This window comes from Aptenodytes forsteri, unplaced genomic scaffold (assembly GCF_000699145.1).
Source record: "Aptenodytes forsteri isolate BGI_AS27 unplaced genomic scaffold, ASM69914v1 Scaffold55, whole genome shotgun sequence".
NCBI classification, from domain to species: Eukaryota; Metazoa; Chordata; class Aves; order Sphenisciformes; family Spheniscidae; genus Aptenodytes; species Aptenodytes forsteri.
In genome coordinates this window covers 5595436-5616340 of record NW_008796063.1, presented here as the reverse complement: position 1 = coordinate 5616340, position 20905 = coordinate 5595436, and the positions used below count along the sequence as shown (strand labels likewise).

At 41.7% G+C, this 20905-nt stretch overlaps 1 protein-coding gene across 1 annotated transcript in view; it reads left to right on the top strand.

Annotated features, from left to right (window-relative positions):
* Positions 1 to 20702, top strand: part of PRKAR1B (protein kinase cAMP-dependent type I regulatory subunit beta) — a 102098-nt gene extending 81396 nt beyond the window's left edge. The window contains exons 9-10 of the mRNA XM_009286373.1: positions 17750 to 17831; positions 18264 to 20702. Coding sequence (XP_009284648.1) covers positions 17750 to 17831; positions 18264 to 18436 — 255 coding nt within the window. The 3' untranslated portion in view covers positions 18437 to 20702. The remainder of the gene's footprint in view (positions 1 to 17749; positions 17832 to 18263) is intronic.
* The last annotated feature ends 203 nt before the right edge of the window (positions 20703 to 20905 follow it).

Sequence of the window (20905 nt, the reverse complement as noted above, 5' to 3'; positions counted from 1 at the left end):
CTAATTTCCAGTAAATTGAAGACGCAGAGGAATTTTGAGGTGTGTCTAGTGCCTTTACTGTTTGAAGGTTTGTTTTCTACATGAGATTTTTCTTGTTTAAATTGCCAATACTTTAACAAGGCTGGCCAGCCACACAGTGCATTGATCATTGTTCCCAAAGGGACTTATAGGGGAAATCACAAACTGACGTCTGTAAACTGGAACAGGAGACCTGATCTGAAAATGGATAATTTGTTCTTTGTTTTGCCTTAAACTCAGTCCAAATGGCTGAGCCACTTTCTTGTTTACTCTCACACAGGCAGACAGATCTATCAGGCAGCTGAAAACGCTGACATCTTTTTGGGAGATTATCTGACACTTCAGTTCCACCATCTCACTTCTGCAAACAGATGCTGACGGGGTTTTTCCTCCCTGTCTGACATAAATATTTGGATCCTTGGTATCTCATACAGATACCTAGGCGCTGTGATATAACAAGTTATAAAAAGGCATTAGAGAGACTCAGACTAAGAATAACAAGACAGCATTAGGATCCGATTGTATTGAAGTAGGAGCTTTTCAATACCAGCTGTGAGTGTTCATACACAAATCTATAGATGGAATGACCAACATGCGGCTCTGTGGTGACAGTTCAGTGCAAATCCCAGGCCAGATGTTACATGACCGCAATAAGGCCGTGGTGGCACAGGAGCTAGGAGGTAATCTGAATCCTTCACTGTGGTAGAAGGAGGGTCAGGTGGATGTAAGGAAGCTGGTATCATTGTGTTGCCTTGGGATCCAGTTGTATGTACGCAGAACACATCTCTGGCTCCATCAGGCTGCTGTGTTGTGATGTGATTTAGGAGGAAAGAGACCCTGCCCCACTCAGGTGATAAAGGGCTTGTACAGCACCCATTGCAAATGGCTTAGAGGCCAACAGGTTTTTCTTTAATTGCTCCTTATCTGTGGATTTTTGGACAGGTGCCTCTGCCAAGGCAGCCAGAATTTGGTTCATTATCAATATCTGACACTTAAAATTCCATCCTTCTTTCCTCTTGAGTGTTGGAAATACGTATTTGATTTATGAACATAGTTTCTCTTCTGATGCTCACAGAATTGTCAGTGCAGACAACTGCACCTGTATATCACACAGTTAGACACTTAAGGAACTTTAAATATGTGACAAGTAGTGCCCCTTCAAAACACTGGTGTCAGAATAAAAAAGACTAGATATTAGATAGGGATTTCTTTTTGTTAATAAGATATTTAGTATGTAAGAAAAATTTAGGAAATATAACTTTTTTTCAGAAATAGGGAATTTTTATTTCTACTAGTGTTGCTAAGTGTGCTGTTATTCCTTGCCGCAGCATGAGACTAGGAAAACCTAATTTTCTTAGCCATTGAATCCCATGTGGAAAATTGGCAGCTTGCTTAAGAATTACCAAGGGCCTTTATTTTCCCCCTCTTGATGGAGCAGCTGTTACAACTTGAATGGGTAGAAAAGTATTAACCCTGCATACTGCATAATCATAAAGTATCTGCTCACCTCACCCTTCCACTATAAATCTAACATAGTTTCTCAGTTTGGAAATTGCCTGTATTTTTCTACATTAAAGAATGAACATCCAGTATCAACTCTTTCTTGCGCTGCAGTAGTATTTGTGCCCGCTCACACATAGTTTAAGATTTGTATTTTAATCCTGATTTCACATGAGTTTACATCTTTGATGTTAAACTTTCCTGCAGGAGAGTTGATGCGAGCCGCCAGGAACACATTATTCTACAAACTGGTTGAAAGTAGTTTTGGCTGGTTTGTTGTCACAATATGTTGAAAAGTCATTAGCTTCTTTCATATGTTTTTTGATGTTCGTGGCCTTATAATCCAAAACACTCAAAATGCAGCCAACTTGTTTGGCTGCTATATATGCAGAAGCCATTTCATATATTGTCAAAATGCAGCCTCCTTTGGAGTACAGTATGTCCAGTAGTACAAAGCTAAACTTTGCCACACAATTTTTGGGCAAGGTACTCATTTATTATAAACCATGTCATTCATGGCATGCCTTAGACAAATCAGTTACCAATTTACAAAGCTGTGGTGCACCAGCATCACAAATATGGGTTCCAAGTGGGATCTTGTGACTGCTATCATAAAAAGGTTCTCTAAGGCACCCAAGACTCCCACATGGATTTAAAATTGTTAGCACAGTTTTGTATGAACGTCATAAATTAATCATTCATTTCTGGTTAGCCTGCAACGCTGCATTCCTGTGCAACACCCCTTTGGGATACCATCTTTTAAGTATATTGGTCCTGCAGAAGGACATAGTCTATAAGCGAATTGACACCTTTAGGATTTGCAGACCGAAGTGCAACCATTAAACCCTTTTGAAAGGGAGACTTCTAGCCTAGGTGATGATCAGAACAGCAATTCCTGCTTTAAACCAGGATATCATCCTGGTCAGTATGGACAAGAATATTTAGTCTCCCCCTTCTGTCAAGCAAGTACATTCACCTTTTCTCCTTTTTTCTTGGTATAACCTTTTTTCCACGGCTTTCTGTCCACTGTCTTATCTCCAGTGTTGCACAGATTGTAGCAGGATGCAGGTTACTGAGGTGCAGGCTGTAGGCATAAAAATGCTACAGTGCCCCATGGAGAGCAAGGCTGCAGCAGGAGCTCAGCCAAATTATTAGAAAAACAGAAAAGTCACAGGAAACCAGGGCTTTTCAAGTTCACTGTTCACAAAGCTGTTTATGGTTCATTTTTTGTTAAGAAGTCTAATGAGAAAAGTATTACCCTGAGATTCCAGGACAGCTACAGTTTTTCTGCCATCCTAAATCTTCACAGGCACCAGCAAGATGTTTACTTGCAGTAGGTTGGGTGCTTTTCCATTTAAATCTCAAGCAGCCTTCAACAAGATTGAGTTTTAATATTTACAGGCTGTGATTTTTTCCAGAGATGATAGAATTATTTTAATGTTTATACCATACTCCTTAATTTGAAGATAGGATCAGAAGTGAATGTCTGCCACAAAAGCAAAGTAACTGCTTCTGTGAGATTGATTTACTGCACTTGAAGCTGGTAATTAAAAAAAAAGAAAAAAAGAAGCAGCCCTGCAGTTTCTGTATTTTCAGATATTTCCAGGTCTTATTTTCCCACTCTGGTTTTCACACAACAAACTCGGGCTTTCCCAGACCAGACAGATGTGGAATGTATCTGCTGGATTCCAAGGTCATGGAATTATCCCATATGAGATTCCTGGCACAGAGGTGAAAAACTTTAAGCACCATGAAACAATTGTTGCCATAAAGAATTACATTTTGGCAAGCGTAAATCATAACAGATGTACAGTTTCTAACAAATAAATTTGCAGTTGTATTGTTCACTGCCACACTGTGTACCCAGCAGTAGGGAGGATTTATTCATCTGACTTCAGATAACACAAATATTTTTAGCTAGCATTTTAAAGTGGTAGCTTGCAAAGGCATGTGAGCTTTGCAGAGTTAAACATCCCAGCAAATGTTAAGTCCCTTTAAATGAAATGCCAGTTGAATGGGGGCTGATTTTATTCCCGACTCGTGCTTTGCCACTGACTTCAGTTCGAACAGTAGTTCAAACTAGTGTAGTAGTGCTCTGGAACTAGAAAGAAATGAGGTTTTTGCTGTTGTCTAGGTTACTGAGAAAGGTAGTGACAATAGTATTAAAAATAGCGGTTATGATCATGTACCACTCTCCGAAGTTCAGCTTCGAACTTGGCTGAGTGGCACAGCACCTCGAAGAAAGTCCGTAAGGCAGCTGTCAAAAATGCGGGGACCTGCAGCCGTGAAGTGCCCTGCTGGGTTTTCCAGCTCCCACCCCGCCCCATGTCAGATCATTTGGATCTACTTGACACGGCCGAGCACCATAGACGGCACACGGATATTGTCACGGGACTCCACCGACTGTGCTCAGGGAGTCTTGTAATCTCAGCTGCATACTGAGAGCTTGCTGAACTGCTGCCATATGGCCCTAATACTCCATAAAGTTTGACATGGCTTAAGAAAAATGCATGCACAGACACAAACTTACGCAGGTGTAGGAGGAGGGAACAGCAAAAGGTTTATAATGGTGCCACACTGCGCCCGAGGAGCACAGCTTGTAACTGTCCTCTAAATGTGCTCTCCGTAGCCTGTCGTCTCCTCGGAGGACAGTTTGGTTTAAGTGGTGCAGAAAGCAAAGAAATAAAACTGCATGAGAAGCAAAACATTTCCAATTAATAGTTGGTCGAGTTGCCCAGCAATAGCATGCAGCAGCCTAAAAATAAAAGCCCTAAAAATAGAAGATAATTCACAGGAGAAAATTCAAGGAGAAACGGACCCATTGTATCAAGTAGTTTCACATTAGTTTTTTGTTTTTAACTTTAAAAACTAGTATATTTAATTGTAGATTAGTGCTAAGTTACAGGAGGTACAGGTTGCACCCTCCTCTGCAACTCCTTTGTGAAAAGCACTTCAAAAAAGCTGGGGATTTGTGTTCTTTGTTATTATCCTGCTGGTTAGAGAGGAGGCAGAGTCAGGGCATCTGATTTTCAGTCTCACCTGTATTATCAGTCTAGTCTGTGGACAGAACGTTACCCTCCCTGTTTCCCCATAATCCTAATGACACTTCATAAAGGTGAGCAAAAGCTTAATGGGAAAAGTATCCGTCAGTGCTAAAACCAGGCAACGGGAATAGCAAAATTGGCAAATAAGAGAAACATTTTCATTGATAGTGCAGAAGTCCTTCCAGAATTAATGCATAGAGCTGCCCGATTGACAAAAATAAATAAAATTAGTTGTTGGTGGTTATTTGTCCAGCACTATTCTTGGCTGATTACATTGAAAGCAGTCCTGTAATCCTCGGGGGGCTGCTAGCTTTCATGCTGCTGTTGACATTTCAAGTCAGGGCCACAAACTGGTCCAGTCTGGGCAGGATCCGCTGCGAGTTCTTGCTGAGAGTGTACTTGAGATACAGTCCTGTAGGTGAAATCAGTGTTTCCAGCCCCGCTGACACTCTTGGCACGCTATGGAGCGTCTCTGCACAAATGCAGTTCAAAGCCTTGTTAGGTGGAACAGTGTTTGTAAACTCTTCCTACCATGGTAACGTGCACCAACAGAGGAAGGTCCTCGGTCTAACTCAGAAGGGCGCTCCGTTCTTCACAGAATTGGGCCTTTTTGTAGGAAAAGTCGACTTGAGTCTTAAATTGCACAACAAGCATCTGAAGATTTATGATTTAAAAGCTCCTTAAGAAGGAAAAGAAAAAAGAAAAATAATAGCCCAATTGTTTCCTGCTCTAAATTGTTGCTCTGTGACTTTCTAACCTAAGAGAGACCCCTTTGGCTCCTACCCCTGCGACAGGCAGGAGAACTACAAAGTAAACTTCGTCCGTATGGTTAATGAAGTCACTGCCTTAGGCACACTCTGCTATCACACCTGATAATCTCTTTAAAAACACAGTGTGATTAATTATTAATTAGGAAGATGAATGTTGTCTAGAAAAGGCATTTCAAAGGCTACAATCCGAACTGCTCAGTGTTACCAGGATTTTGTTGATACCGAAAATGTTTGTCAAAGGCAGTCTACAGCGACTCCTAATATACCTAATAAACAAAATATACCGAATAAACACAGCCAGCCGTCACTGAGGGCGCTGTACTTTACTTATTTTTAACTGCAGAGACATTGTTTCCCATAGAGCTCGTCCAGGAAAGGCAGATTCAATTTTCTTGCTATCACCTAGTTGTGCTGGAGCAATAGCATTTCCATTGGCCCTGCTTCAAAGTTCATCTGTGTTCGGGATGGCATTTTTAGTGGCCAGCTGACATCAAAGGTTGAACGTTAGGTGTGTGATTGGGTCCCATCCTGACTAGGGATGGAGGTGAAGTATTTTGCTGAGTCAAAGGGACTAAAACATCAGCTTAGTCCAGCTCTTGTTAAACTCAGTTCAACTTTGACTTCCGTGGGCAGTGGATCGGGCTGCACACACATGCAATATCCATATACGTGCAATCCTGAGCATATCCTCATCTATCCTCTGTCAGAAAGGGACAGTGTTTCATAGGAAGCAACTGGCTGCTCCCCTTCTTCTTCCCGCCAGCCATGGAGGACCTCTCAGTGACTGCCGCTTTTGGCCCTTCCTTCCAACTCTTTCTCCAGCCCCACTAATAACCACCGCAATGCAGTCACCTACGGTAAATTCAGCAAAATCTGAAACCTCAGAAGTGATGTACGATGGAGCATTTTCTTAACAATTTTGTGAAACTTCAGATTAGCCAATATTTCTAGTCTATTTTAGAACTTTGCAGATTTTGTTCCTCGTTTGTGGCAGAAACCAGGACAACTGTATGTAAATTCTGTGAGTTGCTATGAACCCAGAGACTGGAGAATAATGTATAATAGTTTAAAAATGTACAGTTAAAAAAATACTGTCAAACCCAGTCATGACTCAATCTTGAGTCCACAATCAGAATTAAGTCCTGTTGCATCATCCTTCTCCAACACCATGAAGATTGTCTAGCTTTTATATTATGAAAATAAAACTTTTTTAAAAAGAAGTCTGATGGGTAGGAAACCAATGTAAAAGCAATGTACGCAGCCAATATTTTGTTATGGAAAAAAATTCTCACCTGGATCGGCATATCCATGGAGTATGACCACATAATTTTGAGAGTCGTAATGACTGTGGTATATAGTATAGGTAGCCTTTTAACCAGCTCATTTTATCTTAGCTACTTATCTGTCTTACATGAACATCTCATGAACTTCACGGGGTTTATCCTCACTACACCTGTGCGATGAGGTGCATGAAGCAACCTCCACATTGCATGTTGTGGTCTGAAGCACAGGCACAAGAATTAAGATAGTTCTTCATTCCTGCTGAAGACAATCGACAGTAATTAGGCACCTTGAAGGTCTGGACCTTCATGATTTCGCTCGCAGAAGGTCTAAGGCAGAGAAGCAGTGTTAGCCCTATGGACAGAATCCCAGGCTAATACATCAACTGACCATCCTTTTGCCTTTATGTTAAATTTCACCACCCAAAAAATGATGGGTGTTATTTTTTTAACTGCAGGTTATGTGGAAGTCACTTGCACTTTGTATTGCTGACTGAAATTTGTTTATTTCTTCCCTTGTTTTTGTATAGAAGTCTTTCATAAATCGAAGGTTGGCAAATAATAAAAATCCAAGATTATTTACTGGCTAAAGGAATATTTGCAGTGTCTTTGGCTACATAGTTCAAAGGATTTGTCTCCTCTTGGAAAGTAGCCCTAGAACTGCTGATCTTTAGCTGTAACATAAAAGCCGTCCCAGGAATGATGCTACCAGCAGTCCCAAAGGGCTAAAATGGCAGCTGAGGAGTGATATGCTAGTGGTCTTCCAGGACGTTGCGACTGAGAACATTGCTTATGCCAGCATCATGAGGTACATGCAGGACTTGCTGTGTTACTCTGTGTCGCTGGGATGTTGGTAAACTTAGGTCTTGAATCCAAACCAGCGGGAGGATGCAGCGTAGCCATACTATTCTCAAAGGCTTAAAAGTAGTTTTCATAACCTCTCTTTTGCACATGCTATACCCAGCGCAAAAAAATGTGTATGAATGTTTCCCCAGTTCACTTTTGACATGACAACTTGTGTAGGAGTCTTCAGTCTCATTCAGCTGTAATTTAAAACATCTGATTTGTAAACCCATAAAATTGAAGTTTATGCTGGAAATACAGACACACCCTGGCCTCTTACCACTATAGGATACGTGGAAAACTGGGAGATCGTTTGGTGTGCAGAGAAGTAAAACCTGAAGTTAGTAATTGGCAGTTTCATTCTTAATATATACATGCTCCATTTGAATTTTCATAAAAATCAGAGTGCTAGATTTTCTCCATCTTCAAAACAGCCCGTGACTTTGTATTTAGCTAATACTTGCTTTACGGTATGGCTGATGCTTTGACTCTTCTCTCTTTAGTCTTGTCCAGTAGCGTCTTCCTACCGTGGAAGTCTGCAAAAGCAGCAGAGGTTCCCAGGTAACGAAATACCTCTCCATGTGAGTAAGGACAGCAGCACAGGCTGTTTACCCCTCAAGGTTTTCGGGAGGTTCTCAGGATCCTTATAAGCTCTTTTGGCATTGAAACCGAGCTCACAAGCCCTGATTCAAAGCACTTAGTCAACATGACCAAGAACTTCATGGCCTGAGGCATGTTAAATCTAAATTGAAATTAAAGGCATCTGCTGTCTCAGGAGCTAGGAGCTCTGTCCTGAGGCTCACCTGAGGAATACTTCTCTGTCTTTAAGCAAAAATACTGCAATGTAAACAAGACCTGAAATATAGTGGTGTCCAACCTGGTGGAAGAGGAATGGAGAATTTCCTAATCTCTGCTGCAGTTCAGCCCTTTCTCTGGATCATGTTAAAGCTGTCCCTTACTGGGGTGGCTTTTGTCCCTCCTCTGCAAAGATACCGTTGAGATGACTGCAGATCTAGTAAGAATATGCTCCTTAGGGCTCATTCATTAGCTGTGTAGTGTGGATTTTGTGGAGCGTGCAAGGCTTTCCGCAGTGTGCTTCAGGAAGAGGCAACTTGGAACGCATGAGTTTTTTTCTTCTGAATTTCAGAATTTGGTCCTTTGAATACACAAGATTCGCCAACTGAAAGGACTTGAAGAGAGCTTTCCATGGGGGATATTCCTGATCTCTGTGATAAACTCCCTTCTCTCCTTCTCCCAGTTTGCTCCAAATTTTATTTCTTGCTCAGAAGCTGTTGCCCTAGCTGGCCACAGCTGCTTGCCCAGCCCTGGTCACAGCATTAGTTATGAGACTTCAGTGACAATGTCTGTCTCAGCCTTTTGCTTGGTCTGGTTACTTCAGTATCTACAGAATGTTTTCACAAAGAAGCAGATGGTGGTAGGAGTAATTGGGCCGTAAAACAACATTAACAGCTAAAAACAATTTTCACCAGGAAGGATTTTGTGGGCAGGGTGAGGGAGGTTCAGCACTGTTTTCTTGTTTTCTCTCCTGTGCATTCGACCCTGCCCCTTCTGTAGGTGGTAGCGCTCTGCACTGTCTGCTTCCAGGAGATGAGCCCTGTCAGGTCGGTCACAAAAATGAACAGTTGATGAATAACCCATTATAGAGTCACTTTTATGTTGCCTCAGTGGACATTTCCTGGCTTCAGTGAGAGTCAAGATAATGGCTAGCTTTGTAGAAAGAAAGAATCTCTAAAATGCAACATTTTTTTTCCTTTGTGACTTTTACTGCTTTGTACGCTGACATGTCTGAGGGAGGAAGACAGTGCCTTGTTGCCAATAATCCACAGCGCTTGGCACAGACGGTCTTTAAAATCTGGCACCATGATGAATATTAATTCAGTTGTTTTCCCACAGAAGCTACTGATTAGTCAAGGCCAAGTATCACTAAGATGATTCATTAAAACCCGGCATCTGAGCCCACCTTTACTGAGCGGATCTGCTTTTCGTCACCACTGCGGCAGGTGGACTGAATGTGTAATAAAAGGGGCAACTAAAATCCTAGAAAAGGAGTAAAGAGAACAATGCAGAGGGACCCCAAAGGCTGGGCTGTGGTGCAACTGCTTCCCAGCTTTCTGGGCATGGAGCCAGGACAACTAGCCAAGGAGGATCACGCCCCAGGCAAGGGGCTCCTCCCATGGCTCAGAGCTGGTATCCTACCCCTGTGTCACCATCCCCTCACTCCCAGGCTTCCCAGTCCCACTTGGCAACTGGTGGTATGGAAGAGAAGCACGGGACTACCGTGGCACCGAGGCTGGGGAGCACAGAGGCCACCGTGGTGTTCCCCCATCTGATGATGGGGGATGACGATGACTGCGGATGAAGTCTTGAGTCCCCCAACACACGGATACGCCTCTATCAGACACCTGCATGATCTAGCCTGATGTTAGCTCTGCTGCTGTGGCTCAAGGGCAACATTTTGAAGTCAAAAGACTATAAAGCTTCATGTCGTGATTCTGAAAAGCCTTTCAACAGAAAAGGCTTAATGAAAAAAATCCCAATTTTTTATTCTTCCTGCAAAACCCACTTTGTTTCACATAGGTATTGCAGGGCTCTCCATGCATGAAGCAAATTGCAGTTGGTGCAGTGTATTCTGCTTCTTTGGGCTTTTCACTACGTTTACTGGTCTCTCTCCGCCTGAATCTTGTCTTGTTCCATCTAATAAAAACATTTATTTTACTTCAAGGGGAATACATTAGGTACAGCACAAGTTTAATGCAGACTGTATCAAAGAAACACTGAAGGGGAAGATTGTCTGAGATACTGCAATAGGAGGATGAACAAATGACTGAAAAGGTCTTACCATGTCAAACATCTACGATTTTAAATAGTAAACGATCAAGGCGAAGGCGTTTCCTGGTGATTAATGACGGGCTGGGTGTAGTCATGTCTGGGCCTTAACCCTGGCCTCTCGTATATCCCTAGGAAATGCCCTGTGGCTCAGTTGTTTCTGCTGTTTTAAGCTACACGTGGTTTATGATTGATTGTCATTTTTAAAAGTACCTTTATGTTTGTGGCTATTTTGGTGACGGCTCTAGACAGCTTTGTTCCTCTCTCTCGGGTCTGGATGTTATTCCTAAACTAACATAAATGTGCCTAGGTAGCCGAAGTGGTGGAAGTTTAGACATACGTAGAGTAGTCTTATGCAGGTGTGATATAGCTGGTACACACGGCAAACTGCAGATTGTTTGATATCAAGCGTGGCTGTAGAGGTAATACATAGGATTTGTGCCAGCTGGGTAGTAATATTTACTTTCCATCTTTGCTAGATTGCAGTGTGCATTAGTGTTCTTGACAATTATGGCCAATAAGAATATGATGCATGAATGTTATAATGTTGTGATGACTATGTCATGATAATCATAGACATTGTCACTGTGGTTGTTGCAGTGTAAAGGCACTTTCTGCAGCACTGCTCTCTCTCAAGGAGCTTGCACGGGTACCACGCTGCACCCGTTATCCCTATAATGTTGCCTTTTGAGCTCGTTTGACATCGCACGATAAATCCTAAAGATACTCCTAAGGTGCTGGCTTTCTGAAAATCCGCTGAAATCAGTGGCACTCAAGATTTCCAGAGTCACGGCCCAGTTAAAAAAGCTGAATGCGTAAAATGTTGTATATTTGTTTTCTGAAGCTGTCAGGACCTCATGGTTTTGACTTGGGCATTGGCATTGTCTCATCTCTGTGCTGTAATCTGCAGTGAACCCTAATGGATGCAGAAACGAACTCACTTGCTAGAGATAAGCAAACCAAACAACCACCACCTTTCCAGTCAATGCAAACCTGGGGTCTGTTCTTGTAGCCCTTACCCACTCAACGGTCATTACAACAGGCGCATCATAAATGGTAGTCATAAAAGTAAAGTTTGTTGAACTGGACCAAAGTTGCTTGAGGTTTCACATCAGACGACCAAACTGATTTAAATGACCATTTTTTAAAGTGGAGGGTGAAATGTTAGCTGGCAGATCTTAGCAGGTCTCTCAGATTCACTAGGCAATCACTATTTCCAGGAGTTTTGTAGCATCGGGACCTATAGCTTTTGACTCTCCTTAATTTAAGGTAATGATTTGGAGATGCTCTATGAATGATTTAATTGCATGCATGAACCAGTAAGTGGGCAGATATGACCAAATAAGGTGTAACTTATCATGGTTGTAGCTATGATGGTGTAAGAACGTTGCCCAGACAGTGTTTGTAGGTGAATGGTATCTTTTGTTAGAGATATCCGGAGAAATAGCCAACCTGGGGAAAGGCATGTGTGCCCAAAAGCTCTCCTCCCTTTTCTAGCTATGCTAGTTGGTCTAATGAAAGATATCACTTCCACAAGCCTTGTCTTGCCTGCAATTAAATAAAATACTCCCAGAATCATACTGTGTGAAAGATCTTTCAATTCATTTCGTATCTGCTGTAGCTTCCATTAAAACCAATGGGAGTCTCTACATCCAGTCCCGTCTGCTTCGTCGTGTGAACAGGAGCGTTTTACACCGCTTCACAGCCTCTTCGTTCGTCTTTTGTAGTAACTTGGCAAAGATTTAATAGCGACATATAATGAGGGTTTGTGTGACTGTGGAGTGAGGGGAAACTTATCTTTTGAATGTGTGAATTATGGAGTGTGCGGATTAACAAAGTGAGAAAGAGCAAAGGTATGTTCATAATAGCAATTGATAGGGTTAATAGCAATAGCAGATGGATTGGCCTGACCTTTTCCATCTCTAATTCTATAGACATAGCAATTGATAGGGTTATAGCAGATAGCAGATGGATTGGCCTGACCTTTTCCATCTCTAATTCTATAGACTGCGCTGCTCTGTTCTAGTGGATGGTGAAGAAGAAAACAAAAAGGCTAGAAAAACTTTCTAAGCTCAAAACTAGGATAAAAATGTAACATTTTGAGGGCATGAGGGAAAAAACTGTCTTCCGTGCTTTTCTTTTAAAAAGCAGTAAGTAAAAAAATATGAAATAAAAATGGAAAGAGAAATAGTAACTTCCTGCTTATGAAAATTAAAATTCTTTTCCTTAAAAAGCAGAAATTTATTCTGTGTACTTAGTGTATCAAAAGGACATAGACATTGACGTTGCATACACTCATGGTAGAATAAAGATTCTTCAATTTTAATAATGATAAATATGTCCTTTATTACAGATGGAGCCTCACTATATTTTTTACTGGTTGCTATATCTTTAAAATGGGAGGTTAGACCAGCAAAACCAAAACATCAACAAGATCGACTTTTGAACCAAAAAGTTTTTAAAACAGTGATGAATTTCCCTTCCCACCCACCGCCCCTGGTGAGGGACCATACTGCACAGCCTGTCCCACCCAGAGGTAACGGGGACGCATCACTGTCCACCACATTTTGCCTTGTGCTGCCCGGGAATGATCCCATCTGATCCGCTGAGCTGGAATACAGGAGAAAATACAGGATTTTGGTTTTTAGCATCATGAACACTTGCCTTTTGCAGCCAGGCTACTTAGGCCAACTGCTGGCTACAGGATTCATACTTAAGTATAAAAATAGGGCTCCTGAAGCAATTTGTGCTTAAAAGTACATGCAGGATAAGGGCCTGGGGATCTCAATGTTGATCCAGATGGGTCATTGCCTTTACGCTGTAGGATGTCTCACTCATCCATTTGGTCCGATAGTTTAAAAGTGAAACATCTATCAAAATCTCATTACTTTGGAGAGGATGGGAGCTCATGGATTATAAACCTTAATTTATTTTTTATATCTTAAATTATGGTGCCGTATCTAAGCCATAAATTTTTACAAAACAAACTGCTGATGCATTTGAAAGACACGAATAAATACTCTCAGCACCATGACAGAGCGGTGATAGAGGGAGTGAGCAGGTGCGTGGGGTGAGGATGGCAGAGAGGTGGTGATGGCACATTGCTTTTGGAACCGCTACTCTTGTTGTTTTTGCAATAAGATGCCCGTATTTACTTGGAGGAGAGGAGAGAAGGTTAATGATATCGGTTCCTGGGAATACAGGCACTCCCCAGTGACTGAAAGGGAATATTCCTGGATCCACCGAAGATCATCATTTCACTCCCAAGTGTCTGCTAGCAGAAAGACATGCCTGTCTGCGTTCAGTTTAATATCATCGCAGAGTCCTGATTTATTAAATGGTGTCAAACTTCTTGACAGTCTTTGAGCCCGTGCTCTGTAGGTTTCGCTCGGTGGTGTAGGAGGCTGAAATGGCTATCAGGGTACAAGACCGTGTTTTAAATTGAGCAGCACTGAACAGCCTGATCCTGCAAATCTAGGATCGTGCAGTTTATTTCAGAGAGACTGATCTTGCCAAGTTCTGTGTGCCACTTACGGGGAAATCTTTCCCACGGAGACCAAATGCTTTTTTGGGGTGAGAGTGATAAGCCCCTTGAATCCTTGCTAGATAATGCCTGTACCTCCCGGGAGGTACATTTATTCAGTTGTATCATTTATAAGAGGTAGGGTTTGCTAAAGCACAAGGAAGATAGAAAGCTCAAAAACTGCATCGGAAGGATTTGACAAGTAAAGTAAAATGAAATGCAGCCATGAAACCTGTGATGGGAACAAGGGCAGGGGTCAGCACCGAATTAATTTAGTATGACTACTTCATTAAGTATATGGGTAATAAGGGATTGTTTTTGTCGTATTTTATTCTGTATTATTTTATTCTGTATTATTTTTGCCCTGGTTACACTGGTCGTTTACAATTGGAGTCTTCCTCTAATACAGTCAGAATAGCGTTGTTTCCAGAGATAAGACACGCAAAGTGAAGGTGATACAGACAGATAATTATAAATACGTCTTCTTTGTTTCATGGTGTGGACAGTCTTCCCGTGAAGGTCACTCTGACAATGCTCCAGGATGTACTTGTGGAGCTGGTGACTTGTGCAACGAGAGGCCAAACGGCGTAATCAGATCTTACATCTGGGTGCTCGCTGTCAGGATTTCAGGAAACTTCTTTTGCTCCGTGATAGACCTGTTCTCACTGGGCAACGGGAAAAGCCTATGTGACTGTTAAAACAAGAGTGGAAAAATATGTATCTGGAATATGCATTGCTTTATCCTGCCAAGCCAAGTGTTTATTGTGGAGGCCAGACACATCTGTCCTCCTACAACAGATATCATGGTGTTTCTTGGATTAAAAAGGCCGACTGTAGTGGAACATTGGAAGAAATTGCTTCAGAAGACTGACTTACTGGAGTCCTATATCATATGGACCTTGTCAAAAAAATACGAGCCACAATAAAAGCCGACACTTGGGGAGATGAAAGCAATATTGCTTGATACTGTGATTACCTTTATGGCAACATGCTCAAGGTGGGCAGTGGGGAATTGTGTCCTTTCTTTGTTTGACCTGGGCGGTCAATATGATTACTCTGGGGATTTTTTTTGTTTTATGTAATAAAACATCTGTAATAAAAGTTTTTTTTAAAAAATAGTTTTGGGAAAGAGACTGGAGACATGGATTGCAGACAGCTATTTGGGTCAAGGGGTTAGGTTTTTGCCAGGCTCCAGATGGGGACGGAGAGGAGGACAGGGGCTGGAAGCGATTCTGAAGCTGATCTGTCTACACTGCACAGGCAATAAGAACAGCATCAATTTAGTGAGCTGCACATGATCTGAAGTTTGGCAAGAGAGAGGTTGATATATGCATCATTGCCTGTATGGGGTATTTCCAATAATGCTGCTTATGAATGTGTGTTTGTTCTGAAGACTTGCAGTAAGTGTGAATAACAAAATTCATTACACTATCTTTGCATTTTCATGCCCTTGCAGATTTACTGGAACATCTTGGAAAACAGCAGCTTTGGCGGAACAATTTAGTTATATCAAGGATAAGGAATTTTTGCTGGAAACTTGACAGGCACCAAATCACTTTCTTACATCCAGTTCTTTCGGTTACTTCTGTGGATAGCCTTACACTTGCTGTGGACAGTTTTATGTGCATGGCATGTTTTAATGGTAGATAAAACCCCAAACAAACCCCACAAAAGACCAAAACTAACGATTCCCTGTGTGTCTGGCTTATTTTTGAACAACCTTGCCCAGTTCAGGTGCCCTTGCTCATGCACGTTGTGCCTAGCACGTGGTTCTGTATCTTCTGCCATCAGCTGCCTGGCACACTAAGAGTGAAAGCATTGAAGCCGAGAAGGGTTTTGTGATTGTTTTCAAACGGTCCTGAATTTACAGCCCTGGTGTTTCTTCAGTATTTTTGTAATAGTGATACGGCATGTAGCTGATGGGGTGGAACGGTAAATTGTCGTGACCAATGTAACGTGTTGACAGTCTGATATCTAGGGATTTATACTAAGCACAGGTTGCTGCTAATGGGCAAAATGAGAAATTATAACTTCTAATGTGTCAGATTAATTTGATGTACATCCAAGTCTGTATAAAAACCATCAGATGCTTAGTATATATCAAACAATACTTGCACCATTATTTGATTTTTGTTTCTGGTTCCTGGCATCAGCAGAAATAAGATTTACCCCTTCATTTATATAGCACATAAGGGTACTTATGTGTATTATAAGTTAACCTAGAGAGCAGCCTGGTAATTTGTAAAGTATATGGGCTTAAAAATAACCCTGTTATGAAAAAGGGCATGATGCAACACAACAGTATTACAGCAGCTTAGTTGTGCTTGTTCAGAAGAAAGCAAATTATGATCGTTTGTTACATAATAGTGGATATTCTACCGCTCTTGGTTATTCCTGGGGCCCCAGGTCCTAGAAAAGTGAAAGTCAGACCTGAAGCAGCCTTGCATTCCTCTTCAGATTTGCAATTCAATGACCATGTTTGGGATACTACAGGGTGTATTTAAATGCAGTGCAAAGGTGAAGAGCCAGTTCTGCAGGGTGCTGAGTGCCTTTAACTGCATTGAAGCCAAGGTGTATCAGGGTGCTCAGTGTCTCCTCAAGCCCCCCACCATACCCTGAGGCACACAAGTTTATTCTGGTGGAAGGAAGCTGCAAGGTGTTCGCAGCCGGCGACTCTGCACTGAATACTCTGCACTGGGGGGAGGTTCATGCTCCAGGCTGGGGTGGTCCTGCAGCTGGTTACAGGCACCGACAGCGCCGACGAGCCAAGCAATGCAAGACTTGGGTGTTAAACTGCAGAGTGAGGGCTGTGATATTTTCTGATAACTGGCATCAATCTTCTGAGCATAGTCCACATTACGGTGCCTCCTCCCCTTCCCTGTCCTGGCTGGGGCAGGATCAGCCCTCACGTATGACTCTCCGAGCTGAAAATCTTAAAAAAAGGTCGAAACGTTGATGCTCTCCAACTGCACTGTCAAAAAATGGCTCTCCAGTCTACTTAAAAATCTTGGCTTTTAAAAATCTTTTTAATTTCGGTTAAAATCAAAATATGTTAACAGTTTGCCTTTCCCTATGCTTTTGGTTTGGACTCAGAAGATAATTTCATATGTTACTGTAATTTTTTTCCAAAAAAGCAGATACCTTCTCAATTCCTCTACAAAAGCTTTATGCCACAATAATTTAAGATTTCCTCCAGGTTAGAATATTTCTGCATGTAAAACCTCTTTGAAGGTTTAAGTAGACTGTAACTGAGTTTTGACATGTATTAGCACGTGTCAAGTACAGCAGTTATTAAGGGTAGCGAAGACAAGACACATTCCATCTCTCCAGCAACTGACTCGCAGGTGTCCAGATCACTACAGGCCACAAGCGGGCAACGCCACTAAAAAAAATCACCCTTTGTTGCAACAAGCATTAAAAACTCGCTTTACCAACCATTTCAGCAATAGATCCAGTGGATGATCAGGTGAGGAATCAGCTCTAGTTGCTGTCTTACAAAATCATGCCCCAAGACTGCGACTGGGAAAATTGCATTTTTATTCCTCATGATGTAAATCTTCTCTGCATCTCTTGTAAGGTTCTGCATCCACCCAGAACATATTTATAAACTATATCAAAGCATACATTTGCACAGCGTGATCTGCATTAGTTCAATAGGATTTACTGAATTCTGTCCCGTTCCTCTTCTCTTCTGTGTGAGCTGAATCTGTCTGCATCCAAACAATTCGTAAGAGAGAAATCAAGTTTGCCATACTGATGGATTTTTTAAATTCTTTAATTCCTTCCATTCATATATAATGTCGTCTCTCCCAAAGCAGAACTAAAGGAGTGTGACATGCAAAAGGAAATACTCAGGACTCGATACTTTTTAAAGCATAACCGGTTCAAGCAAAGCCAACTGACTTTCTGCACTTCTCTTCCCAGGGCACAGCTTCTGTGCTGCAGCGCAGGTCTGACAACGAGGAGTACATCGAAGTCGGAAGACTCGGTCCATCAGATTATTTTGGTAAGAAAATTCAGCTTAAGTATGGTTCAGAAAGACAGGCACGTGGAGTTGTATCAAGTAGTTATTGTCTTAATTAACGTTCTACTCTTTTACAAGTGGGGGGTTATGTGTAGGTCAGCTGCTGCTTTCAGCGATACCGAGAGATTTCAGTGAAGCTGAAACCATTCCTTGGTTTACACCAGCGTAGCTGACAGGAGACAGATCCAGAATCAGCAAAACAGTCTGAAAGCATTTGTTTTCAAAGGCATTTTACACGCATGCATTATGCATGTGTAATGCATTTGTACTGTCAACAGAATTATGTAGAGTGTCTATCAAGAGATACATAAAGGGAGATGTTCTACGACCAAAGCAACTGGATGGTAGCTAGAATATGCACCCTCCGAAAAAGAGGCACAGGGCGTGTGACAGCGTGTTTATCCCTATTTCCAGGTGAGATAGCGTTACTGCTGAATCGGCCCCGGGCCGCTACGGTGGTGGCACGCGGACCCCTGAAGTGCGTAAAGCTGGATCGGCCCCGCTTTGAACGAGTGCTCGGTCCTTGTTCCGAAATCCTCAAGAGAAACATTCAGAGATACAACAGTTTCATTTCGCTCACCGTCTAAATGATTCCTTCTGGAAAGCTGCCTTTGTGTGACCTTGTGCACTTAAATTTGCTCTGTGCAGCTCCATAGCTTTATGAAGAAAAAAATAAAAGGTGTGCATTTTATGTGTATTTTTTCTGTTTATGTCACGTACTGGATGTCAGTTCAAATCTCATGTACTATGTAAGTAGGAAGACAACTGTTTGGACAAGACTAGCTTTGGGGAAGATTAGGCTCTTGGCTTGCAGGAAAGATTTTTACCTATTGTTGGATCATATAGCTTAAAACTGTGTTTTTAACTATTTAAAATACATACGAATTTCTATTTCCCTCATTATCTTTAAAGTTGGTCTTACTCACCTTTTGTCAAGCTTCTTTGATCGAGCGATGTCCCTCTGCCTGTCACTTGTAAAAGACTTTTCACTGCTTGTGGACTGGAGGTTTCCGAAATCCCACAGGGCGAGTGACAGTCGCGCAGTTTAAGAGAGAAGATTGGAGGAGGATTTTGATCGTTCCGGCAAGCCAGGGAAAAGTAGAGCTCTTGAGTCATTTTGTTTGTGACTTAGGTACAGGGGCCGTATTCCTCCGTGTTACAAGGCCTTTCAGGTCTGCTTTGTAGGATATGCTGAGCCAAACAGCCTGCTCCAGTCTTCTGGGTGAAGAGGTCATGGGACAGTGGTTTGTAAGAATTCAGATGGAGCCTTTAGGACCTATGTTATTTGTCCTCAGCTTTTTTTAAATGAAGGTTTGCATTAGATCCCTTAAAAGTCAACAGGAACTTCTGTGCTGAATTAAGTGGGCTTCAAAACGTATTTATCTGCAGCAGAGCGTCCTCAGCCACTTCTCTGAATGTTATAGGACAAGCTGAATAGATAGTGCCAGGTGTACATCAGGGGCAACAACAGCAGTTTGTTTTTAATAAGGTCCACTTAATTAAATTCAAATGCCTTTCTTTTAGCGTATGACTAAATTTTAGGATTTTTTAGGATTTTCTGAAAGCCAAATACACGCTTCAAAATGCTGCCTGTCCTCCAGAAGACAGGTATCGCATAACAAAAAGCACCAGGATCTTGCAACAAGCTCCTAGAGCCCAGGTCCCCCCAGGTGCGTGCAGCCTCGCTGGCAGTTGTTGCTGCTCTGCCTAGACACGGGTCTCCTCTTGCATGGAGCTTTCTGCAGATCCAGACCTTGCTCTGCTGTGCAGCCCTCAAGGGTGGGATCTTTTAGATTCTTCTTTGGGAAGCTCTTCCTTTGAAGGAAAACTTGTCTTTGCTAACAGCAGCAAAGGTCTGCATCTCAGCTACCCTGAACAGCACCGCCTGCTTTTCAGTTGTGGCAAAACTAGGTTTCTTCTTTATGATAGCACTCTTCTGGGTAAATACAAACTTTCTGTACCTTTTACATGCCAAAGGTTACGCAATGAAATAAGGCAGCAATCTCCCTTTTGAAACTAGAGGTGTTAGTGAAGAACATGGCTAAAATTACTCTTACTGATGTGCAACGTGCTTTCTTCTTTGGAATTAACAAAAACTAACTTGGGACTTTCGTATCGATTCCCACCAAGAGGGCCCGATATTCCAGTAGCTGCCCACAGCGGGTTTTACAGAGCTGGCTGCTTCTCGACTTCAGACTCCTCTCATCACTTCAAGGTGCTTAATTTATTTCAGCGTGTTTTCAGTGGTCCTGTCAGTGTATATTTGTTGCTCCTATTTATTATGATTATCTTATGCTTCTTGCACATGTTATTAAATATGACCATTCACATTTTTCACCCTTGCATTTTTTATCACGTACGTTTATATAGGCAGACCCCCATTATATATCTAGATAAATGTATATGCATTTGCAAAACTTCTGATTTGCTTCACTGTTTTTGTATTCTCTTGTGCAATTTTTAAAAGAAATATTTTTTAAAGGTTACCAGTCACTCATGTATGTTCTTTTACCTATTGCATTTCTGTTGTATTGGTAAAAAATTGTGTTTTGCATAATATGCAAGATACATTTCTTGTTAAACACCAAGTATTAGCCTCACTGTTTAGAAGTTACTCGAGCGCACACACACAACACGGATTCTTTGCTTTAAACCTTTACAGCTCATGGAAAATACATTTGAATTATGCTTCTGTTATAAGTAATCTCAAGAGAAGTGTAACCATTTGACACCAGGATTCCTACGCTTTAAGTGGAACAAAATGATATTCGATGACATTTTAAAGATAATTGTAATATTTGCAGTGGATGATGGGACAGAATTACGGTATGAATAAATTTCTTCTACATTATATGTGGCCGTTGTGGGTTTATTAATAATGGGAGTCTGTATGAATAGAAGTCATGTTCTAGTTAAAATCTGCAAAATAGACCAAGAATCCCAGTGCTATATATAGTCATGGAAACAAACTGGTTTTCTGGAGGATTAGCACGAAGAAAAAAATTTCTTGTGTTTAAATGTAACCATATATGTCTACATAAAGACGTAGGGGTTCA